This window comes from Scyliorhinus canicula, chromosome 5 (genome assembly GCF_902713615.1).
Source record: "Scyliorhinus canicula chromosome 5, sScyCan1.1, whole genome shotgun sequence".
Lineage (NCBI taxonomy): Eukaryota > Metazoa > Chordata > Chondrichthyes > Carcharhiniformes > Scyliorhinidae > Scyliorhinus > Scyliorhinus canicula.
The window spans coordinates 156,255,932-156,280,966 of record NC_052150.1 but is presented as its reverse complement, the minus strand read 5'-3'; the positions used below and the strand labels follow the sequence as shown (position 1 = coordinate 156,280,966).

At 45.2% G+C, this 25,035-nt stretch overlaps 1 protein-coding gene across 2 annotated transcripts in view; it reads right to left on the bottom strand.

The window, feature by feature from the left end:
- Nucleotides 1-25,035, bottom strand: part of dnah5l (dynein, axonemal, heavy chain 5 like) — a 493,661-nt gene that overhangs the window by 307,420 nt on the left and 161,206 nt on the right. For both annotated transcript variants that reach the window (XM_038797876.1, XM_038797875.1), the window contains exons 20-25: nt 16,143-16,282; nt 15,687-15,838; nt 14,658-14,865; nt 13,833-13,920; nt 6,869-6,992; nt 4,272-4,450 (exon numbers count right to left, since the gene is read on the bottom strand). In XM_038797876.1, the coding sequence (XP_038653804.1) occupies nt 4,272-4,450; nt 6,869-6,992; nt 13,833-13,920; nt 14,658-14,865; nt 15,687-15,838; nt 16,143-16,282 (891 nt within the window). The remainder of the gene's footprint in view (nt 1-4,271; nt 4,451-6,868; nt 6,993-13,832; nt 13,921-14,657; nt 14,866-15,686; nt 15,839-16,142; nt 16,283-25,035) is intronic.

Below are 25,035 nucleotides of genomic sequence, written 5' to 3'. Positions count from 1 at the left end.
TATATTCGATGTGCATATCTAATCAGTGGAACACAGAATCTAATTTATAGAGCTAGAAATTTGTCGGCCTTGATTTTGGACATGGAGCCCGCTTTTTGCACCCATCTTATTCCCTAGTTTTCTGTAGCATGGCCACAAGCTGCCCTGGATGGCACAACAGACAAAGGAAAGATTTCCCTGCTTTAGTGAAGCCTGGACACAGTAGTCAGAGAGCTGGAGACCAAGAAGAAGGCGATGTTTCTGCTGGCAGACTAGGAACCACCGAGATTGAGCTTCCATGGGCAATGGGAGCACATGACATGGCTAGCCAATGGCGAGACGTCCACCCTCAGGACATGGGGCAGTAGTGTCAGGAAAGGTTTTAAGACCTAATTGGGTGGTCAAGTTATCTGTACATCACAACTCATACCCGTGACTCCACCCTTCTCTCCACTGCTCAATGCATGACACCACCCCCATCGTTCATCCAGTAGCACTCTCGGCACTGACGACTAACCTCTAACATCTGTATTCAGCACCTCACCAATATGAAACTTCCAATCATGTCAGCTGTGCACACACACACACACCTCTACATGACTGTGCAAATCTCCAGCTATGCAGCTATGGAAGGCACATTACCCAACCCCACTGAGGCACAGTCATAAACATTCTGATTTATCTTTCGTGCAGGAGGTGGAGGACTGAAATAGGACTGGTGGATGACCATGCATCCCGTCATTGCCCTGGAAGAGAGAGTCAATAGGATTATGGGTAACAATGCCACAGATCCAGTGGCAGCTGGCACTGTTGAGTCCATCCAGGATGATGATCAGTTGCTGCCTTAACCGCCTTCTCCATTCAATCCTCACCCTAAAAATTGTCTTTGATGGAAAACTGCGGAAGAAGTAACTGTGGGACTCATGCTTTGCTCTGCTACCCTTCCTTTCACTCATCCCTTTATATATTTGTGCTTTCAGATCGTCAAGAGCAGTCGATTGATCAGGAGGAAAGGTGAGTGTAAGAGTGTGAAGAAGAAGCACAATCCTTTGGCCTTACAGACACAGCGACCAGGTCAGACACAGACACTGTACCTACCTTAGAAGCTATTACGGAGTCTGGATCCACATGTGAGGGGCACAACTGGTCTGCAGGCAGGGCAGGAGGAAATGCCAGCTGTGTACAAACCCTTCAGGACCTTGTACTCAAGAAAGGATCAGGTAGGCTTTCACAAATAAATTTTGTGCCCTTAAATTTTTAATTACATATAACAAAACGTTGTTTCTTGCCTTGTCAGTCATAAAACTTTATATTATATTGCGTTTTGTATTTATCAAAGCAAAGGGATCGCTTTACAGCCAATGAAGTACTTTTAGGTGTAGTCACTTCTGGAATGTTGGGAATGCAGCAGCAAACACCAACAAACAACAATGTGGTAATGAGCAGATAATGGCCCAAATCTTCCAAGGAGTGACAATCACTGTCAGACAAGCTGCATATTCTGGTCTGTGTTCAGTAGCACACTGAAAAGCTGGAGACATTTAAACAGCTTTTCAATGTGTCAATATATTGTGTGTATATGAGTGAATATGTAAGTGACTGGTCAAATGTGTAGGTGGGTAGGGTGGATGAAATAGAACATAGAACATAGAACAGTACAGCACAGAACAGGCCCTTCGGCCCTTGATGTTGTGCCGAGCAATGATCACCCTACTTAAACCCACGTAACCCATATACCCGTAACCCAACAATCCCCCCATTAACCTTACACTACAGGCAATTTAACATGGCCAATCCACCTAACCCACACATCTTTGGACTGTGGGAGGAAACCGGAGCACCCGGAGGAAACCCACGCACACACGGGGAGGACGTGCAGACTCCACACAGACAGTGACCCAGCCGGGAATCGAACCTGGGACCCTGGAGCTGTGAAGCATTGATGCTAACCACCATGCTACCGTGAGGCTAATAATAGGTGGGTAAGTTTAGAATGGCAGCTGGGCAGGGTGGCAGCTGGGTGGGGTGTAGGATGGGTAGGGTGGCAACTAAGTTGGGTGGCAGGTGGGCAGGGTGGCAGGTGAATAAAGTGAATTGGACATACACAAACACACAAATCTCCCTATCTGTCTCACACAAACAGACACACACACACACAGACACACACACACAATGTCCTCTCTCTCGCACACAGACACATGTCCCCCTCTCACACACACTCGCTCACCCCTTCTCACATACATGCACCACCTCTCTCGATAAGATTAAACCCTCACTCAAACACTTACCCGCCCACACACACATATTCACCCCCTTTCTCACACTCACTTCCTCTCTTACACATTCACTTACTCTCTCACAGACATTCACCCTCGACACTTACACGCATACCCTTTCTCTTGCTGGAGGACTGGTTTAGCTCAGTGGGCTAGACAGCTGGTTTGAGATGCAGAACAAGGCCAGCAATGCGGGTTCAATTCCCGTACCAGTTCTGTGTACCCAAACAGGCGCCGAAATGTGGCGACTAGGAGCTTTTCACAGTAACTTAATTACAGTGTTAATGTAAGCCTACTTGTGACAATAAAAGGTTATTTATTTATTTTATTTATTTGCTCCGAGGCCTGCCCGGCACCCTGCCATCTGAGACCCATGTTGGGTGGCCTCACCACCCCGCTCCCTGCCATTGCCGATGCTGGCCAGCCCTACGCTTGGATGCCCGCACTGGACTCCACCCCCCCCCCCCCCCCCCCCCCCCCCCCCCCAACCCCCACACCCCACCCCTCACCAAATCCGATGCCTGTGCTGGAATGTCCGAGTGTCTCGGGGAGCAAGGGAATTGCTTATTGGAGGTTCAAACTTCCCAGACACTTCCTTCAATGCCGGTACTTCTGCAAGGTTCTGAAGCGTATATTGCAGGTCTATCCCGTCTCTGATTTGGACCAGACTGATCTATTGATGTTGATTGATGAATAAAATATTGGTCATGACAGCAGTGTTAACTCCTCTGCCCCTCTTCAAATTAGTGCCATGGGATCTTTTACATTGACCTGAGAAAATGGATGGGGCCTTAGTGAGTGTCCCATCTGAAAGATGGCACTTTTCACAAGGTAACGCTCACTCAGTACTGCCTTGCTTTTTGTGGTGAAGTCCTGGATTGAAACTTCCACCAACAACATTCTGGCTCAGAGGTAAGTTGGATTGGATTTGTTTATTGTCACATGTACCGAGGTAGTGTTCCCCAGTGAGGCACAGCTGACGCTATATTGACATTATTTTATGCTATTATCTATTATTATCTATGTAAATTAAAAGTACCTAATACCTCTGTTAAAATGGTGGTGGAGATTTATAAAAATGAATTTTTACATTCATCCACTCAGATTGCCAACAGTTATTTCTAGAATAATGTATCTTACTCCAAACCTTAGAATCCCAAGTGGTGTAATTGTACTTCATTTCCCATTCCAGGCACTTTTGTGCTCCAAGGAAAATGAACAATTTAGCTCTCACTATAGCTGGGATACTACTCCCTCATGCAATATAGGAGGATTCCAATACCAGTGATGGAGCATCAAACTTAGCATCCTTGAGGAAAAATGTGCTAGTTACTGTACTAATCAGTCTCTCCAAGCCTACATCATATAAAAATATTAATCTCAAAACATTTGCCTATAACATACAAATCATACAAACACACTAGCATTTTATTGGAGGTATTAGTCATAGGATAACGCACAAGCTGGAGTGTGTTCCTAAACCGGTAAAGATCTTGGGTTGCGATAATTTTGTGAATTTCAAAAGTCAAATTACACATTATTTCATCACAAAATGCAATGTTGACACTGAATGCACATAAAAGTACATTATTCCAATTTATTTAAAGTATCCAAACCGTTCTTACATCTTTGAGTACTTGGATTACTATTTCTGCTTTTGTTTTGCAAGTATGCGTAATAGGAACAAGAGATAGAGGGCTGGATTCTCCGCCAGCGGGATCCTCCATTTCACTGGAGGCACACTACGCCAGTGGATTTCCCAACGGCGTGGGGTGCCCACAATGGGATACCCCATTATCCAGCTGGTGGGACAGAGGATCCTGTTGCTGGCGGGATGGAGAATCTTGCCCAGGCAATTTTCGCCAGCTCATGCATCAACTGATTGAACTGGACAAGGTGGTGTATCACATAGCTCTGTCAGAAATTAGACAGAGATTTGTTGGAGAATACCACAACATTCATATTTAGAGTATGTTATCAAATTAATATTTTGCCAATTTACTGTTGGGCACTTACTTGAATATCCTCCAAACTTGGTCGCATCACAACATTGGGAATTGCCAGTACAATTTCAGACTTGAAGAATGGAGCTTTTTGTGCCTCCACACCACCACCAGGAAATGGTTTTGCTGCCTCATACTTCGAGCTGGTAACATGTAAATGTCGCTTGACAGCATCCAGTGATAACTTGGTGCCTGCACACATATTGAAAAAATGTCATGCTACAGATCAAAAGACAGAAATTACATGGGGCAGATTTCGCCATGTTGTGCACGAAGTGTGTGTTTGTACTACAGACACAAAGGGAATTAGCAGAATTGGCAGAATAGGCCTTATGTCATTTTCTACCAGATGCCATTGCATAAACTGCCGTGTTTAATGTGTTAGATGTCTCACACTATTTTATGCTTAAGCCACCAAATTTTGCACAAAAACATTTAAATGAGCATGAACAAAGAAGAACAAAGAACAAAGAAAATTACAGCACAGGAACAGGCCCTTCGGCCCTCCAAGCCTGCGCCGATCCAGATCCTTTATCTAAACCTGTTGCCTATTTTCCAAGGATCTACTTCTCTCTGTTCCCCACCCGTTCATATATCTGTCCAGATGCATCTTAAATGATGCTATCGTGCCTGCCTCTACCACCTCCGCTGGCAAAGCATTTCAGGCACCCACCACCCTCTGCGTAAAAAACTTTCCACGCACATCTCCCTTAAACTTTTCTCCTCTCACCTTGAAATCGTGACCCCTTGTAATTGACACCCCCACTCTTGGAAAAAGCTTGTTGCTATCCACCCTGTCCATACCTCTCATAATTTTGTAGACCTCAATCAGGTCTCCCCTCAACCTCTGTCTTTCCAATGAAAACAATTCTAATCTACTCAACCTTTCTTCATAGCTAGCACCCTCCATACCAGGCAACATCCTGGTGAACCTCCTCTGCACCCTCTCCAAAGCATCCACATCCTTCTGGTAATGTGGCGACCAGAACTGCATGCAGTATTCCAAATGTGGCCTAACCAAAGTCCGATACAACTGTAACATGACCTGCCAACTCTTATACTCAATAACCCGTCCGATGAAGGCAAGCATGCTGTATGCCTTCTTGACCACTCTATCGACCTTCGTTGCCACCTTCAGGGTACAATGGAACTGAACTCCCAGATCTCCCTGTACATCAATTTTCCCCAGGACTCTTCCATTGACCATATAGTCTGCTCTTGAGTTAAATCTTCCAAAATGCATCACCTCGCATTTGCTTGATTTATACCTGTTTTATTCTTTTATGTGGAATGGCAGCAAAGGAAACTCCTTAAGTGAAGAAGTTCTCAAAGTGGCAAAGGATTTTCTCCATTGCACACAGTACCTCTTTACAGGTGTTTTACTGAACAATCTTTCCTATCTTTATGAAGCTTTGATGATATTTTCTTATATAAAATATTTTGCAGCCGTTTTTGTTACCCCTTAAGGTATGTTTGCTTTTTAAGCACCTCAAATAAAGTATTTCATGGTGAAATGGCAAGTGGTGAAGGGGAGGAGTGCCAGGATGATTAGTCGGTACCAATACATATCTGTGGACCTTTGTATACCACACTCTCACTGGCCAAGGACAATTGACTCAGTTTGGTCTGGGTCAGCCGAGAGACAGTTTGCTGATCCCTAATTGCCCTTGAACTGAATAACTTGCTTGGCCAATTCAGAGGGCAGTTAAGGGTCAACCACATAGCTCTGGATCTAAAGTCACATGTAGGCCAGACCAGGTGGGGATTGTAGATTTCCTTTGTTTGCTTTTGCACTGCTGTTTTTTTGAATCCTCTCTCTCTCCCTTTCATTGGCTAATATATTATATACATATTTATATATATAAAAATGTCAGCCTTTTAAAAGGTAGACGATTTTATTCTTCCTGTGCAGGAATTTAAATTTGTTTGCAGTTCCTTAGATCTTTCCAGTAGTTTTAAAGTTAGTTTGCAATTAATGTATTAATGTCATGGCTTTTAATTGGTACATCCCCTTTACATAGACCAAGGTGTGCAGTGAGAACATTTTAATTATACTAATAAACTGACTAAATGGGCTAAACTTTAAGATGTGGCTTGAGATCTAAATGTTGGGAGTGTAAAACAGATCCCCATCCCGCACAGGTTGGCAGCGAGACCGACTCAGCGATTTTACAAACAGCAGCTCCAAATTGGTCACCAGTGAGCTCACCATCGAATTAAGAACAGCAAACAGGCTCTTGGCGGCAACCACATAATTGGTTGTCTCCTCAAAAATCACCCTCTGGGTCTCAATGCCAGCACGTGTGGGTTCCCCACCTGCAATTCCTCCCAATGACGGGATTGGTCCCACAAACACCAATCCAGCCTTCCGGGTATCTGTATCAGAGTACTTGATTTAAAAGCAAATTACTGCGGATGTTGGAATCTGAAACCAAAAGAGAAAAGTAATGGAAAATCTCAGCAGGTCTGGCAGCATCTGTAGAGAGAGAAAAGAGCCAACGTTTCGCGTCCAGATGACCCTTTGTCAGAGATAGTAGTGATATAAAATAAGCTTTACAATAAAGAAAGTTTATAAATGTTTCATTCACACTGTGGATTCACAACACTTACATTTCACCAAGGCATCAGTATTCTTTTGCCAAATTTGGCCCATCAGATTATAGTAGCTGCAGGGTAAGCATTCTTGACAGCGAGTCTTTTGTTTTGCATCAGGATGCAAACATGCATAGGTATCCTGCACATAAACCAATGTATAAATGGAATAAAGGACATGAATATAAATAAGAATCCTTCATTTCAGCTGCCCATCAAAAGTTTAATAATTTTAATAAAAGTTTAATAAGTTTCATAAATTTAAATAAGTTTAATAATATTCAACAATGAGGACCTTTAGTCAGACCGGGAAGATATTCGCGGTGTAACATGTTCTGTGCAAATATTGAGACAGGGAAAGTGGGGAGAGGGAAGAGCAAAATACATTTTTGCAATAGATAGGAGAGATTAAATGACCAAAGGGATGATTTTGTGAGGCAAAAAAAGGAGTTGCTAATCGGACAAGTAAAGAAATAAAAGATGGATTTAGAGGAGGTGTAAATAAAAAAAACAGGGTCATCCCAGCAGTTATTGCCTGAAAAAATAGGGTAGAGGTTACATTCTGAAATTGTTGAATCTAGAAGATTGTAAAAGTCCAATCGAAATATTAGGTGCTGTTCCTCAATCTTATTTTTGAGCTTCATTGGAGCATTGGGCAGCAAGGTGACACAGTGGTTAGCACTGCTGCTTCACAGCTCCATGGTCCCAGGTTCGATTCCCGGCTTGGGTCACTGTCTGTGGAGTTTGCACTTTCTCCCATGTGTGCGTGGGTTTCCTCCGGGTGCTCCGGTTTCCTCCAACAGTCCAAAGATGTGAAGGTTAGGTGGATTGGCCATGCTAATTTGCCCTCTGTGTCCAAAATGTTAGTTGGGGTTACTGGGTGGCGGGGATAGGGTGGAAGCTTGGGCTTAAGCAGGGTGCTCTTTCCAAGGGCTGTACAGACTCGATGGGCTGAATAGCCACCTTCTGTACTGTAAAATTTTAGGTCAAGGAAAAAGAGGCAGTGTTGGAGTGGGGAGGATAATTACGGTGAGAAATCCCCAGAATGGGACAATTAAAAAAAATCACAAAAGAATATTCATTTCACAGTTAAAAAGTTCACGCGCAGGATTCTCCATCCTGCTGCATCCATTTTCTGGTGGAGTGTGCCCCCGCCGGCAGTGGGATTCGCCATCCCGGCAGCTGACCACTGGGGTTTACCATTGTGCGCATCCCACGCGGTGGGGAAATCTGCAGGCGAAATGGAGGATCCCGCCGGCAGAGAATCCAGCCCCACGTCTTTTCCTCATATGTTCTCACATGTGCATGTGTCCCCTGCTGTACACATCCGGTAGGTAGATCATGGCTGATCTAATTATGGCATCAACTCTACTTTCTTGGACTCTCTTGTCTATCAAGAAATTCAGGCTTTAAAGGTTCAATGTCCCTGCCTCCACTAGGGCTCTCTGGGAAAGAGATTTGCACAAACTAAGGACACTCAATGGAAAACTATTTCTCCTCATCTCCATATTAAACCGAATGGGTACAGAGTCCAGTAGCGCAATTGATCGGGTGTTTCCCGGTGCTCAGTGCTATTATCTAACACCCATCCGGGTCGATTGGGGCCTCAGCGGGGAACACGCAGCCGAGGCCGCACTTAGCCCCGCCTCAATATATTTATAATCCAAATTTCCTAACATCTAAGAATGGTCGCACAATATTATCTTTAAGAACTCTTTTTCTCTTCAGATACTTTGTAGAAACACTTTCTATCTGTTTTTATATAACTAGCCAGCTCTCTCCCATTCTCTAACTTTTCCCTCATTTTTTTAGTAATTCATTGATGGTTTTTAAATTCTGTCCAATGTTCTGACCTGCCCCTAATATTTGCAGAATTGTACGCTTTTTCTTTCAACTTAATCCTATGGTTAACCTCCTTGTTGCCACAGGTGGGACATCCTCCTCGCACTGGAATGTATCTTTGCTGAGTGTTATGGAATTTCTCCTTAAATGCCTGTTATGGTCTTTAGAACCTTTTAATTGACTTTGTTTAAGTTTAAAACACTTGTCTTAAATCAAACATCTTGACCATTAGAACTAAAGTCATCTAAGGGCAGCACAGTGGCACAATAGTTAGCACTGCTGCCTCATGGCAACGAGGACCCGGGTCACTGTCCGTGTGGAGTTTGCACATTCTCCCAATTTTTGTGTGGGTCTCACCCCCCACAACCCAAAGATGTGCAGGGTAGGTGGACCAACCACACTAAATTGCACCTTAATTTTTTAAAACACTAAGGTAATCTCATTATTGTACTATCTCATCTTTAATTACCCACTACCCCACTATCTTTTTCAACTTCTTGTCTTTCTAAAATGTCAAATACCCTTGAATATGCAGGTCCCAACTTTGGTCACCTTGCAGCCATGTCTCTGTATTGGCTATCAGTCTTATTTCTGTTTGTGCCAATAATTCTTCCAATTGTTATGAATATTACCGAGCATTTAGTTCTGTCTTTCCACTATTTTTCCAAACTCTGGCCTTACTGGTTACCACACTCTTAAGTTAGTATGTACTATCCCTTCCTACTATGCACTGATTATCATTATCCTTATTGCTGCCTTGCTCTATTGCCTTGACCTTTATCCTTAATTTACATCTTCCCTCAAATGATCCTTCATCCCAAACATTTTGTTCCTTGCCCTTTCTACCACCCCAGTCACATGACTCACTAGGACACTGGTCCCAACACAGTTCAGATGGAAACCATCACAATGCTACAGTTCCCACTTGCCCCAATACAGGTGCCAGTGCCCTAGGAATCAAAACCCATTCTTCCTACACCAATCTCTCAGCCATGCATTTAACTATCTACTATTATTTACCCTAAACCAATTTGATAGTGGTTCAGGTGATAATCCAGAGATTATTACCTTTGAGGTTCTGCTCTTGAATATAATCCCAAACTTCTCACTCCCTAAACAGGACCTCCTTTCTTGTTCTATCTATATCATTGGTACCTAGTTGAACTGCATCAACTGGTTCCTCCTCCTCCTCCCACTGCAATTCCTCTACAGCTCCAAGACCATGTCTCGAACCCTGGCACTGGGAAGGTAGCACAGCCCTAGACTCTGGCTCCCAGCTGGGTCTAGCCTTCTGACTATACTGCCCCCAACTATCACTCCAATTCTACTAACTCCACCTGCTTAAATGACTTCCTGTGCCATGGTCCATCGTCAGGTCTCAGTGCTGATTTTATCAATTTCAGGTCAACATCTGTTCCCATATTTTCAGGTGACAGCAGTTGCTGATGATTCAGCTATTCCCATTTCCACTTCCTCTGGACCCTTTATTTACATTACTTGTCCCCTTCATTGCCCATCCTAAAGATTGTGACTGTCTTCTGGAATAAAGGGCGGGATTCTCCAAAATGGAGGCAGAGTGTTCGCGCCATCATGAACACCGTCGCGTTTCACGACAGCGTGAAACGGGCGTGGGCACTACCGATTCTGGCCCGCGCTGGAGCGGTTCACACCACTTCAGCCTCCCTTCCTGGCGGCAACTGGCCGCCGCGCCAACCCGCACATGCGCAGTAGCGGCGCGCCAACCTGCGAATGTGCGGGGGACTTCCTCAACACGCCGGCCCCGACGCAATAAGGCGTGGTGGTTAAGGGGCCGGCCGCGTAATAAAAGAGGGCCGGGGCTGAAGAGGCCAGCCCGCCGATCGGAGGGCCCCGATCGCAGGACAGACCGCATCGGAGGCCTCCCCCCGGTGAAGGAGACCCCTTCCCCCCCCCCCCCCCCCCACCCCCAACAGGCCGCCCCCCGACCCTATGCACAGAGTTCCCGCCGGCTGCGAGCAGGTGTGAACGGCGCCAGTGGGACTCTGCCGTTTCCGCACGGCTGCTCGTCTATCAAGGCCAGAGAATTGGCGGCCCAGCCGCGGACAGCTGCCCACGACCGGCACCGCGCTAAACGCACCAGTGCAAATGGCGCTGATTCTCCGCTCCTCAGTGAATCGCATGCCGGCGTCGGGGCGGTGTGGCGCGGTTGCGCCGATTGTCCGGCCAGCGCAGGGATCGGAGAATCCCGCCCAAAGTGTCCAGGTAACTGTCCTCCCGCAGGGCTTGTAGCCTAGCCTCCTGTTCAATGTTCTTGAAGTTGAGTTGCCATATTAACCTTGGAGCAGAGTTCAGAGTGGGAGTGGGGCAGAAAACAAGTCAAGCCACGCCCACTCTGACCTCACTGTATTCAGATTCCTACATTGATCCAATGAAGCTTAAGAAACAACACCTCAGCATTCAAAGAGACCCTTTACACCCTTCATAACTCACCACGGAGTTCAACAATTTCAGGTCAACACCTGCCCTCATTGTTTTGCGTGACAGTAGTTGCTGATGATTCTGCTATTCCAATTTTGACCTCCTTTTGACCCTTTATATACATTATTTGTCCACTTGGTTTCTTCTTTTCTGTTTTATACCATAATTTCTCTGTTTGGCAGAATTTTGCCATCCTGCCACGAAAGGGAAAATCTAGTGGCAGCAATAAATTTGGAAATCCACCAATGTAAAAACATAGTGCAATTCTTCCAATGGCAGGTTAATGATGACCTATTCTTCCCACTGCCTGGTATCGTGAACCATTTGCATTAATTTGCATCTCATGAATGCTGATTAAAGCAGCTGCCCGTCGGCATCCCGTCAACGCTTCCAATCTTACATCATGCCAGCATGTAATTACATCGGTCTAGAACGCGATTGCTAGAGAGTGCACAAGGTGCTTCTCAGTTTGCAAGAGACTTCAGGTGAATGCAACATACAAAAGCTACCTGCCATGCTGCTGCTCCGACAGCGCTGTATAGCCCTCTGCCAGGACAGACCGGTTCCTGCTCTCCATGCCAAGCTGGTCTTCATGGACAGCACCATGCTGTTAGACCCATAGACCCTGCTGATTCACCGTCTCGGATCAGTACTGAACCTGGAGTTAGGGAGTGCAGGGGCCTCCTTCCCCCGGTGCCATACACCAGTGTCTATCTGGATAGCACTGTGCTGTGGGACTCATGCACCCACCGTGACAAAGGTCTGAAGTTTGGCCAGGGGTGTGGTGTGAGGTGAGACCAGAGGTGTGGGTGGACTGATGAAGACAAGGGGGACAACGTGGAGGAGAATTGTGCAAAGAGGTCCGGGGGGGAAGGGAGGGGGAGGGCAGGCAGAGGGACAAGGAGGTCGATGAAGAAGACAAATAATGTAAGGCAGGGGGAACATTGAGGAGGAAAAAGCTGGACCCTGCCAAGGCTGCATAAAACACAGACAAACAAGTGGGCCAAAGAATTCTCACATGTATTATTGGAAGGGAATGTATGCAGACTTCAAAACATGGCGCTGTTAGTGTGGCACATTAGGGATGGTTCACACAAACAATAAATAGGTTGGGATTGCAGTAGTTTGTGAAGGTCACTGTAGTCCATAGTCCTCTTTGGTACTGGGATCTACGTCAAGGCTCCAAGTTCAAGTGCTGGAAGACATGAGTCAGAGAGTGCAGATATTCCTGCTGTGAAATGGAAAAAAGTCACGGATGATAGGCAGCATGGTAGCACAAGTGGATAGCACTGTGGCTTCACAGCGCCTGGGTCCTAGGTTCGATTCCCTGCTGGGTCACTGTCTGTGCGGAGTTTGCACGTTCTCCCCGTGTCTGCGTGGGGTTCCTCCGGGTGCTCCGGTTTCTCCCACAGTCCAAAGATGTGCAGGTTAGGTGGATTGGCCATGATAAATTGCCCTTAGTGTCCAGAAAGGTTGGGAGGGGTTATTGGGTTGCGGGGATGCGGTGGAAGTGAGGGCTGAATGTGGGGCGGTGCAGACTCGATGGGCGAATGGCCTCCTTCTGCACTGTATCTCTATGTTCTATGTTCAATGTGGGCCTCACAGTCTGGAGTCAGGGATAGGAGATGACGCAGATGAGCAGCAGGCATGCAGCAAGAGCAATCGTTGGAAACATGGTGCACCCCAACTACAGAGAGGGGCTGTGTGCTCCAAAGGAAAAATACACACCTTGATGTGCAAGGCTTGCTCATCACTGTGTGTAATGGGCTCTGTACTGGGCTCCAGAGGGAAACCGTGTGAAGCTCTTGTCATTATATTATAAAATCGGATATAGAAGTACTGCAGTGGGTGCAGAGAAGATTACAAGATGATATCCGTGGTGATACATATCAGGAAACGATTGACAGGCTGGGTCTCTTTTCCCTTGGAAAAATGTGGCTGAAAGGTGACCTTTTAAATTACTTACGCTTTGATAGTGTGGATGGAGGAATGATTCCACATGTGGAGAAAAGAACAACCAGGTGCCATCAAGATAATATAATCAGCAAGAAGTCCGATAGGAAATTCAGAGGAAACTTTATTCAAAGAGTTGCAATGTGGAGCTCGTTACCCCGGGAGTGGTTGAAGCAGATAGTATAAATACATTGAAAGGGAAAGCAAGTGAGGGTGAAGAAAATAGTTGGTCACATATGCTTGTACACATGTCCAGTGATCATGCCCCTTCTAGGTTGAGAATGACCCATACCCTCATGGTCAACCCCAAAATCTAGAACTGAAGAAAAATCCATCGGATCATAGCCACTAAAACCCTAAATTCAGATGAGAAAAGTAGAGAGGAGGCTCAAGTGGAGAATAAACACCAACATGAACTGGTTGGGCTGAATGGCCAGTTTAGGCGTCATTTCTTCAACGTGCCATAGACAGCTGTAAGTCTCGCTCTGTTCCTTTTCTTTCTTTTTTAAAAGTAACAATTTGTATTTGCTACAACAAAACCATTTGTGATACTGCATCTGCCTGGAGTTAGCAAAATCTAAAAGCAGTGAATTCTTAAGAGCAGTTCTACGAAAATGTGTAGGCACATTTAATCTTGCAATGTTTGATCCCTCAAAAAACAATCCCATATCCTTACAGTATTATCCAAAAAGTACACCACAGCAATGTTGGAATATTTGATATGAACTACCTGAAGATTGGCTTGTTCTTCTGGCTTCAGTTTTTGTGTCAATCCATCCATTAACTGAAACATGGAACACTCCAGTTGTTGACTGTGCCTGCATGCAGAGAGTCAGTATATGTTTCAATCCAAACAACAAAACATGCATTTCCTAAACCCTAGAAAATGTTACTCCCAAATGCTACTATTAACTTGATTATTTTTAATATCAATTCAGCTTTTAATAATCTAACATTTTATTTTTGTGTACGGCTCGGTGAATAAAAGCAATAGCTCCTCCTGCCTCAGTGCTTCACTTGTTAACTGAACCATATAGTTCAGAAGGTCCAAGGATCAATATCCTGTCTGTCCTGGGTTAGCTGATCATGGCCAAGTGAGAGTGAGAGTGGTACAACTGGTCTCAGCAGCTTTGGAATAGGGAAAAGTGAAGCTGTCACATTTCCTCATCTAGATTACTATGTTGATTAGAAAGCTCATGAATTTGGTGAGGATTAAACTCAGCATTGGTGGGGTCCTTGCCTCAGACCACATTATAAAATAAACTACTGACATTGTCTGAGCTTATAAGAATGACAACTTGGCCAAATTAGTAAAGGATGACAATTCTCAGTGGTGTTGTAAACTGGCTAGTGCCAATACCTTTAAAAGAGGGAGAATATAAAAAAGATAAAAAGATGTGCTTTCTTTGAAAAGATCTTAACATATTTAACATTGGATTGTAGAAATTTAAGGGGGAACATCAATTTAACTGCCTAGAAATGCCATTCCTTGCCAGACTTCATACATATATGCCATTCATGGTCTTACTTGATATCATCTCAAAAAAAAACATACGTAGATAAAGCTTGTCCAGCTGAGGAAACAATATGCTCAGTCATCTCTAGAAATGCTCGTGCTTCCACAAGGTCATCTTCAGGGAGGTCAACCAGGGCAGTAAGAGACATTTCTTGCAGCACTCTCTCAATCCTACACTCCAAAGTGTCAGACACTTGCTTCACGATGTGTTTCAGCTCAGTCAGTGAGCTGTACACACTTTCTATGACTAAGGTTGAAAAGATAATTGAGCAAACAGTTAATTAAACATAATCCTTTGCAGCACGTTAGAACTATTATACTTACAAATTACGCACAGTTCTCCCCATTTTTTGTATTTTAGCCTGAAAATTAGCTGATTCTATAGGATCTTTATTTACACAAAGACAGGCTGCCAATTAAAACTCACACTTTAAATCTGGAAAAGGAGGTTACTCAGACATAAAGTCTGACCAGAAAATCAAAAGGTGGTTTCCAACAGGAAATGGGTGCGATTGTTGGATGTCAAATTTGTAGGTCGTAGCAGCAGGAGCTATCTCACCAACTATAAAATCAAATCCAAAATGCTTCTGTGAAATTCCACCCACCATCCACAAAATTCATTCCCACATTTTAATATTTAGAATATAGTTGCCAAATGGGAAACTGTTACTTATGTCTTTCAAGGTGATGAATGGTGTATGGTACTGGATCTTATGGAAGGAAAAGGACATAAAAATGGAGACTAGGAGTAAAAAAGAATATTAATTCTATTTAAAACTCCTTAATTTAAGGCGGCACGGTGGCGCAGTGGTTAGCGCTGTTGCCTCACAGCGCTGAGGACCCGGGTTCGATCCCGGACCCGCGTCACTCTCAATGTGGATTTTGCACGTTCCCACATTATCTGCGTGGGTTTCACCCCCACAACCCAAAGATGCGCAGGGTAGGTGAATTGGCCACACTAAATTGCCCCTTAATTGGAAAAAAGAAATAAAAGAAATACATTTTTTAAATAAAAAAATAAAACTCCTTAATTCCTTTCTCAAATTGATTCAAAATATGGATTCATACATCTTCCAATGTTTAAAGAGGTCCAAGGTAATATAGTTAGTCCAGGAATGAGAGCTTCATCCACTTGGCGAATAAAAGGTTTCATCAATGGTCGAATCATAGTTGGGATGTTGTTCACCACATTTTGATAGTTACTTAAAAGTTCCCGAATGCTGCAAATAAACAAAAAGATTAACATGTCAACTATGAATCACCTTAAAAGAACAAATTTTAATCAAAGGAATGTAGTTATTAGGAATAGAAATCTACAGTTGTTTCATAGTACTTTCATTATAACTTTGTATACAGAATGGTCAGGAACTGCAGCTAAACTTTGCTTTTCTTTCAAAGCAATTGACTAGATGCCTCCTAAAATATATCAATTGAACTTGGTCATGAAGTATGGCTGTATCCATCAGCTATTTCTCTACCTTTTGCTATTGAAGCCCTGACCTTGAACCTAAAAGAAACACTGACCTTAAATAATGTTGCTTAATTTTTGTCTCTTTTAAACATAGGTTGAGAGCTGCCTGTGGCACTTCAAGTCCCAGTTTAGACATGTACTTTGCTTCTAGAAGTACTTCTAACACAGCTGGATCAAAATTCACAAATATATCCTATATTTTGGAACAAGTACAATGTCAATATTAATATACACACAAATCAACAAAAATATCGAATTGTTAATTAACAATACATTTAATTAAGTTTAACAATGTAAATATGCCGTATGTCTTATTGGAATTTGCAGTATATGCTATAAATTATCATTACTAGATCATTAGTCATATTAATTAACAAATGCAAATACCCAAACCATTGTTCACCATTCTATCGGTATTTATATGTCTCGTTTAGGATTTTTGCACCTATAATACAAGCACTCATTAATACAAATTTATTCCTTCATCACCACTGAGTATTGAACATGCTCCTAAACCTTAAATATTCCACCCTATAACCAGTCATTCAAAGAATGGGCCAGCTCGATTCCTCCTGTATTTTCTTCCCACTCTTTAGGAACAGGAGTACTTTGTATCAAAATGGGTACAGGTTCTAAAGTGCACATCCGTGGTTCACGTTGGTAATTGCACATGCTTAAGTGGAGTTCGTTCAGTCAGATCTGATCTTGGTTAGTGGCATATCCAATGATGTATACACTTTACGTCTGGTAGAAGGTCTAAAACTACTGGGGTTCTTTGGAGAGGTACCATTTTGCATATGGTTCCATGAAATTTTAAGAGATGTAAATTGCCCTTTTGAGAACTAAAATGCTCTCTGGGGATGTTAAAAGTGAACATAGATCTTCATAAAACATTCATAAACTCATTTGAACTGTCAAGAGAACTGTCAAAATAACTGTCAAGATAACTGCCAAGAGAACAGTCAATCTGCCAAAAGCTTTAAATAGCCTGCTCTTTAAATATTGGAAACATATGTCTGCAGTGTTAAAAACAAACAATTCTTGCATGTTGACATGGCCTGAGGAACTTCAATATGGGATTGGTGCTGCATGACTAATTGCACAATCTATCATTATCACAATTGGGTGCCTGTCAGCTCACAGTTTGATTAAAAGCTTCAAGTGGTTATAAACTCTTTGAAGTGGGACGATTAATACAAACACTTGTTTTTAATAAGGCATTAAATATTGTTAAATGCAGTAAATGGGTTTTTATCAATGGTGGTATTTTTTGAGTACCACATTCATTCTTAGACAGGTATTTAAACTCAGCATGCATCCTGAGGTCTCCTGTGGTGGTTACTGGGTGAGTTAGAATGGCAGGTTTAGGGCAAAGGGTGGTGAGTGGGGGAATGGGTTGGCATTAAGTTGGCATAATGGCTATAAAGGCTATGTGAGGTTGGTAGAGGAGCACTGGTTGGTATGGATGGTATGAGGAGCCATGGGAGGCTGGGAGGACATGAGATGGCAAGGGTTGGCATGGATAAGGCATGTGTTCATATTTTTATATCTTCAACAAAGTGCCAAACCACCAAGCTAGGACTCTCACCCAGTCTGCCTCCACAGCCGGAAGCTTTCGAACTCTTTCCGGGGTCACCTACCACAATTCCAATTATCATATCATAAAATACATTGGCTTCTATTCCTTTGAGATTCCTATAACGTGAAGCTCCTATTCATGAAATAGCTAGTCGAAGAAATTTCTGTAGGTAGATATTTATGTGGGATTTCCATTACAGGCATCGGGATTACACAATTGAGTCCAGCAGGAAACAAAGGGAGAATTTTGTGCCAGTAAAGAAGCTCCAACATTTGGAAGCAAAGCGGGTGGCATAGCTGGGGGAGCAGGTGGTCAAAGATAGTCGGAAATTGTATTGTGGATCCAATTAATGGCAAATAATAGGATACATAGGCATGGGAGTAGGTCCTGGCTCCTGAGAGCAGATGCCACCATATGTAAAGAAGAAGCAACATCCTGTTGTATGGCAACAGAGGCAGAGGAAATTGGGAAAAAAAGCAGACTAGGCTAACAATAGAGTATTGACATCTGCCATAGGTGGTGCTCAGATTTGATGATGCCCCCTGGAGATTGCAAAATTTTGATAACACTACTAATTTTGAGGGTTTCACTACTAATTTTAAGCTTGAAGTAAAAGGATTTTACCTTAGCCATTAAATAGCCCAGTTTGAATTTCTGTCTGCAGAGTGAGGCAATCAACAGTTAAAACAGCTTGAAAACAGGCACAGCAGCTGTCTCCATGAAAAACTAGCCTTTGTGATAAACAGAGATGTCAATTTCTCTGACTTACAATAGACACATTTGTTTTAATTTACACTATGTGCAATTTGAGTCTCCTTTGTCAGGTTTAAATTAATAAGCAAAAGTTTTGGCCAACAGCTGGAACTCAACATGTCTTCTTTATTGTGATATTTGTCAGACAAAACCCTGCTTTTGAATTGGGCTTTAGTTTGCTCATACCTTGAACTGTTAGCCATATATATGACATAAGGATACCTACATTTCATGAGGATATCTTGCCAGGGATTACTACTATTTGTTCTTAGTTGCCTTTGTATCCATGGGAATAGGTGAGCATGTTTATGTTAATTATCTATAATAATTTGTTTCATTGATAAAATGATGTAGCATTGTTTGTGCAACTGCAATCTGTAGCTGCAAGGGCCTGTTATTGTTCAATATGGAATATAACCTCCTGGGCTCCAGCTAGTAAGAGATGGACATTTTTCTCAGCCTACATGACTCTAATTACAGAGGTGGGACAATACCAGATAATCCTCGCCCTTGGTCACTATTTCCTAATAAGGAACAAGGGGAGGGATTCTCTGGTCTACCAGCCATGTTTTCCTGGGCGGCGTGTCCTCGCCAGCAGCGGGATTCTCCGTTCCCACCACCTGCCAATGGGATTTCCCATTGTGGCCGTCCCATACTGTCTGGAAACCAACGGGCATGGGTGCACTGCCGCTGCAACAGAGAATCCTGCCGCCAGAGAATCCAGCCCAAGGTATCCTTGGAATTAGGGTCAAAAGTGGAAAACTTAGAAGGCGGGATTCTTCATCAACCAATGCTGAAATCGGGAAAGATGACTGGGTGGAAAATCGGTTCCAACACCAAAATCATGGCAGGCGCCGATTTGATGCCAAATTGCAATGCTCCAGCACCTGAACAATGGCGTCAAGCGTTCCAAAACACACATACAGTAGACATGGTTTGCATATCATTAGCAGGTCCGACCCGGTATTCTCCGCGCATGCGCGACACAGCCGGCATGATTCCGCGCATGCGCGTAGGTTCCCATCTCCGCACCAGCCCCGGGGCAATATGGCAGAGCCCTACAGGGGCCCAGCACGGAGAAACATAGGCCCTCACGGAACCAGCCTGCCCGCCGATCGGTAGGTCCCGATCGTGGGCCAGGCCACCGTGGAGGTCCCCCCCATGGGGTCGGACCTTCCAGATCCCGCCGGGTGGGACCTGAGTAACCTACGCCTGCGGGACTTGGCCCATCGAGGCCCGGAGAATCACCAGGGGGCCGCTCGACTGGCATGGCAGTTATCCCGCGGTTGCCCAAAAATCGGGGGTTCTGCGACACAGCGTGGGGTCGGAGAATCCCGGCCTTTGGCTATGCTGCCAGCGCTCAAGGAAGCTTTGGGCTTGACAGATAAGAAGCATCAACACTGCCTTTAGCATTTTTGTTAATTCTATACAACATCTAGTTTAATAAATTCTACTTGATTCGTAAATACTGGTCATTCGTACCTTGTTAGGTCAGGCATAACTGAGGGACCTATTTTATAAATTAAGAATATGGAACGTAGATATTTTACTTAAAAGGATTTTATATCTCAAAATCCTTCAAAGCTTAGAAGATGGACCTCTGGACCACAAGGGTGCAGAGAAAGGCTTCTTCCCATATTACGGCAGGAGGAGGCCAGCCAGGCAAACCATGAGAACATGGCTGGAAGTTGCCGCGGAAGTTGGCAGTTGGCCGAGGCAGTTGGCGCGAGTGAGAAGGTTACAGTGCTGGAAGAGAATCAATGCTCTAATGTGGTCTGGAAAGGTGGGTGGAAATCATATCAATAAGCTTGCGTACTTGAAAAACAAAAGGTGCAGATGAAATGCGAAGAGAGTGCCCACCCAGGTAAAGCCATGATCAGGAACCAGCGTTTGCTGTCAGATGCAAAGCAGGCTCTCAGTGTAGGACCCTCTCAGTCAGGGTTGTCCGCTGCATTGACAATCCAAAATAACAGCAGTTACCCCTGTGACAAACTAATGGCCACTGAGGCTGCCACCAACATGGTTGAGCAGCATGAATATGATGGACAAGTGACAATATTCAGTTGCTTGCAGCAGATGGATGCTCACAATGCCGAGAAGGGAAACGACTAGAGGAGTCATGCTACTTGTCGTTGTACATGTTCTGGTGGAAGAGGAGGTGATGAAACTTGTTATGTATTTACAATAATTCTTATTCGCTCTAGTGAAGCCCTGTTGTATTAATGTATTAACCGGAAGTGATGTCACAAATCCTAGCACGGGAAACAGGGAGAGAAGAACAATCATGAAAGAGATCACACACTGTAAATAAAGCTCCGTTGTTTTAAACCTCTGTGCTCCAAAGTTTTGTACCTCCAAAATACAACAAAATTAGGGGGCTTGAAAGCGGGAAAACCTGCCAATGGCGGTGAAATGTGTGTAGAGCCCAGAGACAGTGAAAGACCTAATGGAAGAGATCATTAAACCTTCTTACGGCAATAAGCAGATCACACAGATCACAGAATTTACAGTGCAGAAGGAGGCCATTCAGCCCATCGAGTCTGCACCGGCCCTTGGTAAGAGCACCCTACCTAAGCCCACACCTCCACCCTATCCCCATACTTCCACGCTATCCCCGTAACCCAACCTTAGCACATCTGTGCCTGTTCCTGAACACAAGAGGATGCAGTTGAAAGACAGTAAGAGGTGTTGGAACCCACAGTGACCTCACCTCATTTCTCTCTCTCCTTCTCTGAGTATTTCCAGTGAACACCAGCATAAATGCTCTCACATTGATGGATATTAGCTCAGGTTTAGATATGGTGGCTTCATCTGCTTAGTAGCTAACAGAGCCAGTGATTATTACAGCCATTGCCAATCTGAGGGCTTTGGAATCCATGGCTTAACTTCAGGCTGACAGTGTGCATCTGGAGTCATCAACAAGGAGCAGATACTGGAACAGCAGCATGAGGTGAGTGGACATTTGTCGGATATCCCAAGGTTTTATGCAGCCATGCGTACATCCAGGCCATGACTGCAGCCATATGTCTCTGGTGTATGCATGGCCTCCTTCACTTAGACACCAGCAAACCTCTTGGGAAGTCAGATTCAGCATGGGACCCTGAATACAGGAGATGCTCACTGAACTACATGCCATTGTCTTAACTATGGGTGTTGGAGAAATAAATAAGAAAAGGTTGAGGTTTTAAGATTATTATGTAGAGAGTGTTGTGTTATGCTGCATCAGATAACACAGGCTGCTACCTGATGCAGTCTTAACTAAAGGATGCTCCAGACTCTGAAATTAGTTCAACGTGTTTATTGAACTATTAGCACAGTTCTCAAATGAGTTCGACTCTCTGCCAATCTCACTGTAGTAACTCAGTCTAACTGTACCAGCTTGCTCTAAGCCACGTGTTGGGGTGTGATGCTGCTGATCAACCCTGTCTAACTCTCTAGATGTCTGTCTGTGGAAAAAGGCAGGGTGTGAGTGCCTCATCCCTTTTATAGTGTTTATGTCATGCCCCCTTGTGGTGATGCCACCTCTGAGTGTCCTGACTGCCCATTGGTTGTGTCCTATTCTGAGTGTTCATTGGTTGCATGTTTGCATATCATGACATCTCCCCTTTTTTGTCTTTTTTTTAGATGTAAATACATGTGAATGTGTCTGTCTAATGTAACTGACTGAGGAATACAGAACAGAACAAACAAAACAAATGCTCATAAGTCCAGTCTCTGAGGCTTGTGTCTGATCCTCGTCGACCGCCAGATAGGTGGTGGAGGGAATGACGGTGTCTTGAGAGGCGAGTGGGAGGCACGACTGGTGGCCTTGTGGTTCGAGGTGTCTGGAGGTGGCAATTCGACATGTGGAAATGGAGGGGAAAGTGGTTGTGGGCAAGCAAGTGTAGCCACCGAAGTTGGCCATTCCCTGAATACAAAATGGAGGAACGCAAAGCATATAGGATAAAATGGACAATGTTTGCAGCACCAGCAGGCTGCACCAAGCAGGTGTGGATTCTGTCTGCGAAGAAAGCAGACAGCACCGAAACGAACATTCCGCATACTAATGAGGCAATCTTCGGGATAGTTAGCATATTAATGGAACGATTCCAGAGACAATGGACACAAATGGGGAAGTAACTGCAACATTGTAAAGAATACCAGACACCCCGGCACCAGCCTGAAAGCCCGCCCAGTAGCTAAGGAACAGCCTCAGTATTGGGGGGATTCAAACATATCGATTGGGAAGAGACCCAATCGATTCCAAGCAGGTAAGGGAGTCCGCCCAAAGGGGCACGGATCCCTAGGATCTATAAAAGACAAGTCCCACACATGGTTCATTCTTCTTGTCCAGCCCTCCTCTCTCCTTGACCAGCCCTCCCCTGTGGACCAGCACCTCGACCAGCTTTTGCCAAGAAGACCTTGAAGGAGAGAGAGAGAGGTTTGGGACAGCAGCCGCCAGCAAGTAAGTGTCTCACAACGATCGCTACCAGAGATAGACACTACTGACCCCTTTTTAACCTATATCAACCTGAAGTCTGCAGACCACAGCAGAGCAAGAGGCCTTGTTCCCTGGCCCGGCAGTTCCTTCGGGATAAGTATTAGTTTATTTAGCGGTAGGAATAGTTTAATCCTTTTAGCGGGTGCATGGGTAGTTATTATAATTGTATTATAATAAACTCAGTTGTTTGAACTTACTAATTGGCGTATGGTTTTATTGCTTTGAACTTCACCTTGAAACTTGTGGCGGTATCTTTTTTTTTTTTTTAAATAATTTTTATTGAAAGAGTTTTTCCATACAGACATTTACCCCTACTAATTTTTAAATTATTTACAACACAATCCCTCTAGGCAAATGTCCCTCCCTCGCCCGCCCTCTCGCGCGCACCAGTCCTCCCCCCCCCCCCCCCCCAGGCAACCTTAACAACCAAGGCAGCCTACAGTTTCAGACATGAGCAGCGAGCAGGCTTGCCCGCGTTACAGTCGTGCGTGTCCCCCCACGACCCTTGCTGCCCTCCCCTCCCCCCCCTCCCTCCCTCCCCCCCCCCCCCCCCCCCCCCCCCCGGGTTGCTGCTGCCACGACCCCGAACGTCTATCTCTGATCTAAAAAGTCAAGGAAAGGTTGCCACCGCCTGGCGAATCCCTGTACCGACCCTCTCAGGGCAAATTTGATCCTTTCTAGCTGAATATAGCTAGCCATATCGTTAATCCAAGTTTCAACGTTTGGAGGCCTCGCGTCCTTCCATTGAATTAGTATCCTTCGTCGAGCCACTAGGGACGCAAAGGCCAGTATTCCGGCCTCCCTAGCCTCCTGTACCCCCGGTTCTACCCCGACCCCAAAGATCGCAAGCCCCCATCCTGGTTTGACCCTGGACCCCACCACCTTCGACACCGTCCTTGCCACCCCCTTCCAGAACCCTTCCAGCACCGGACATGCCCAGAACATATGCACATGGTTCGCTGGGCTTCCCAGACATCTGACACACCTGTCCTCACCCCCAAAGAACCGGCTCATCCTTGTCCCCGTCATGTGAGCTCTATGCAGCACCTTAAATTGAATGAGGCTCAGTCTCGCACACGAGGAGGAAGAGTTGACCTTCTCCAGTGCATCCGCCCACGTCCCGTCTTCTATCTGCTCTCCCAGCTCCCCTTCCCACTTGGCTTTCAGCTCCTCCCCCGATGCTGCTTCCGCCTCCTGCATTATCTTGTAGATGTCTGATATCTTCCCCCCTCCGACCCAGACCCCCGAGAGCACCCTATCACTCGCCCCCTTACTGGGGAGCAGGGGAAACCCCTCCACCTGCCGCCTAGCAAATGCCTTCACTTGTAAATATCTGAACATGTTTCCCGGGGGGAGCTCAAACTTCTCCTCCAGCCCTCCCAGGCTCGCAAACCTCCCCTCTATAAACAGGTCCTTCAGCTGCCGTATGCCCACCCTGTACCAGCTCTGAAATCCCCCGTCGATGTTCCCCGGGATGAATCTATGGTTCCCTCTTATTGGCGCCGCCAACAGACCTCCCATTTCACCCCTATGTCGCCTCCACTGCCCCCATATCTTGAGGGTGGCCGCCACCACCGGGCTCGTGGTGTACCTCGTGGGGGGGAGCGGCCATGGTGCCGTTACTAGGGCCCCCAGGCTTGTGTTGCCACAGGACGCCCTCTCCATTCGTTTCCAAGCTGCCCCCTCCCCTTCCATCATCCACTTGCGCACCATTGACACATTTGCCGCCCAGTAGTACCCCGAGAGATTGGGCAGTGCCAGCCCTCCACTGTCCCTACTCCGCTCCAAAAAGACCCTCCTCACCCTTGGGGTGCCATGCGCCCACACGTAGCTCATGATGCTACTCGTCACCTTTTTGAAGAAGGCCCTAGGGAGGAAGATGGGCAAGCACTGAAATAAAAACAAGAACCTTGGGAGGACCGTCATTTTGATTGACTGCACCCTCCCCGCCAGCGACAACGGTACCATGTCCCACCTCTTAAACTCCTCCTCCATCTGTTCCACCAGCCTGGAAAAGTTCAACTTGTGGAGGGTCCCCCAGTTCCTTGCCACCTGCACCCCTAAGTACCTAAAGCTCTTTCCTGCTCGCTTGAAGGGGAGTCTCCCAATACCCTCTCCCTGGTCCCCCGGGTGT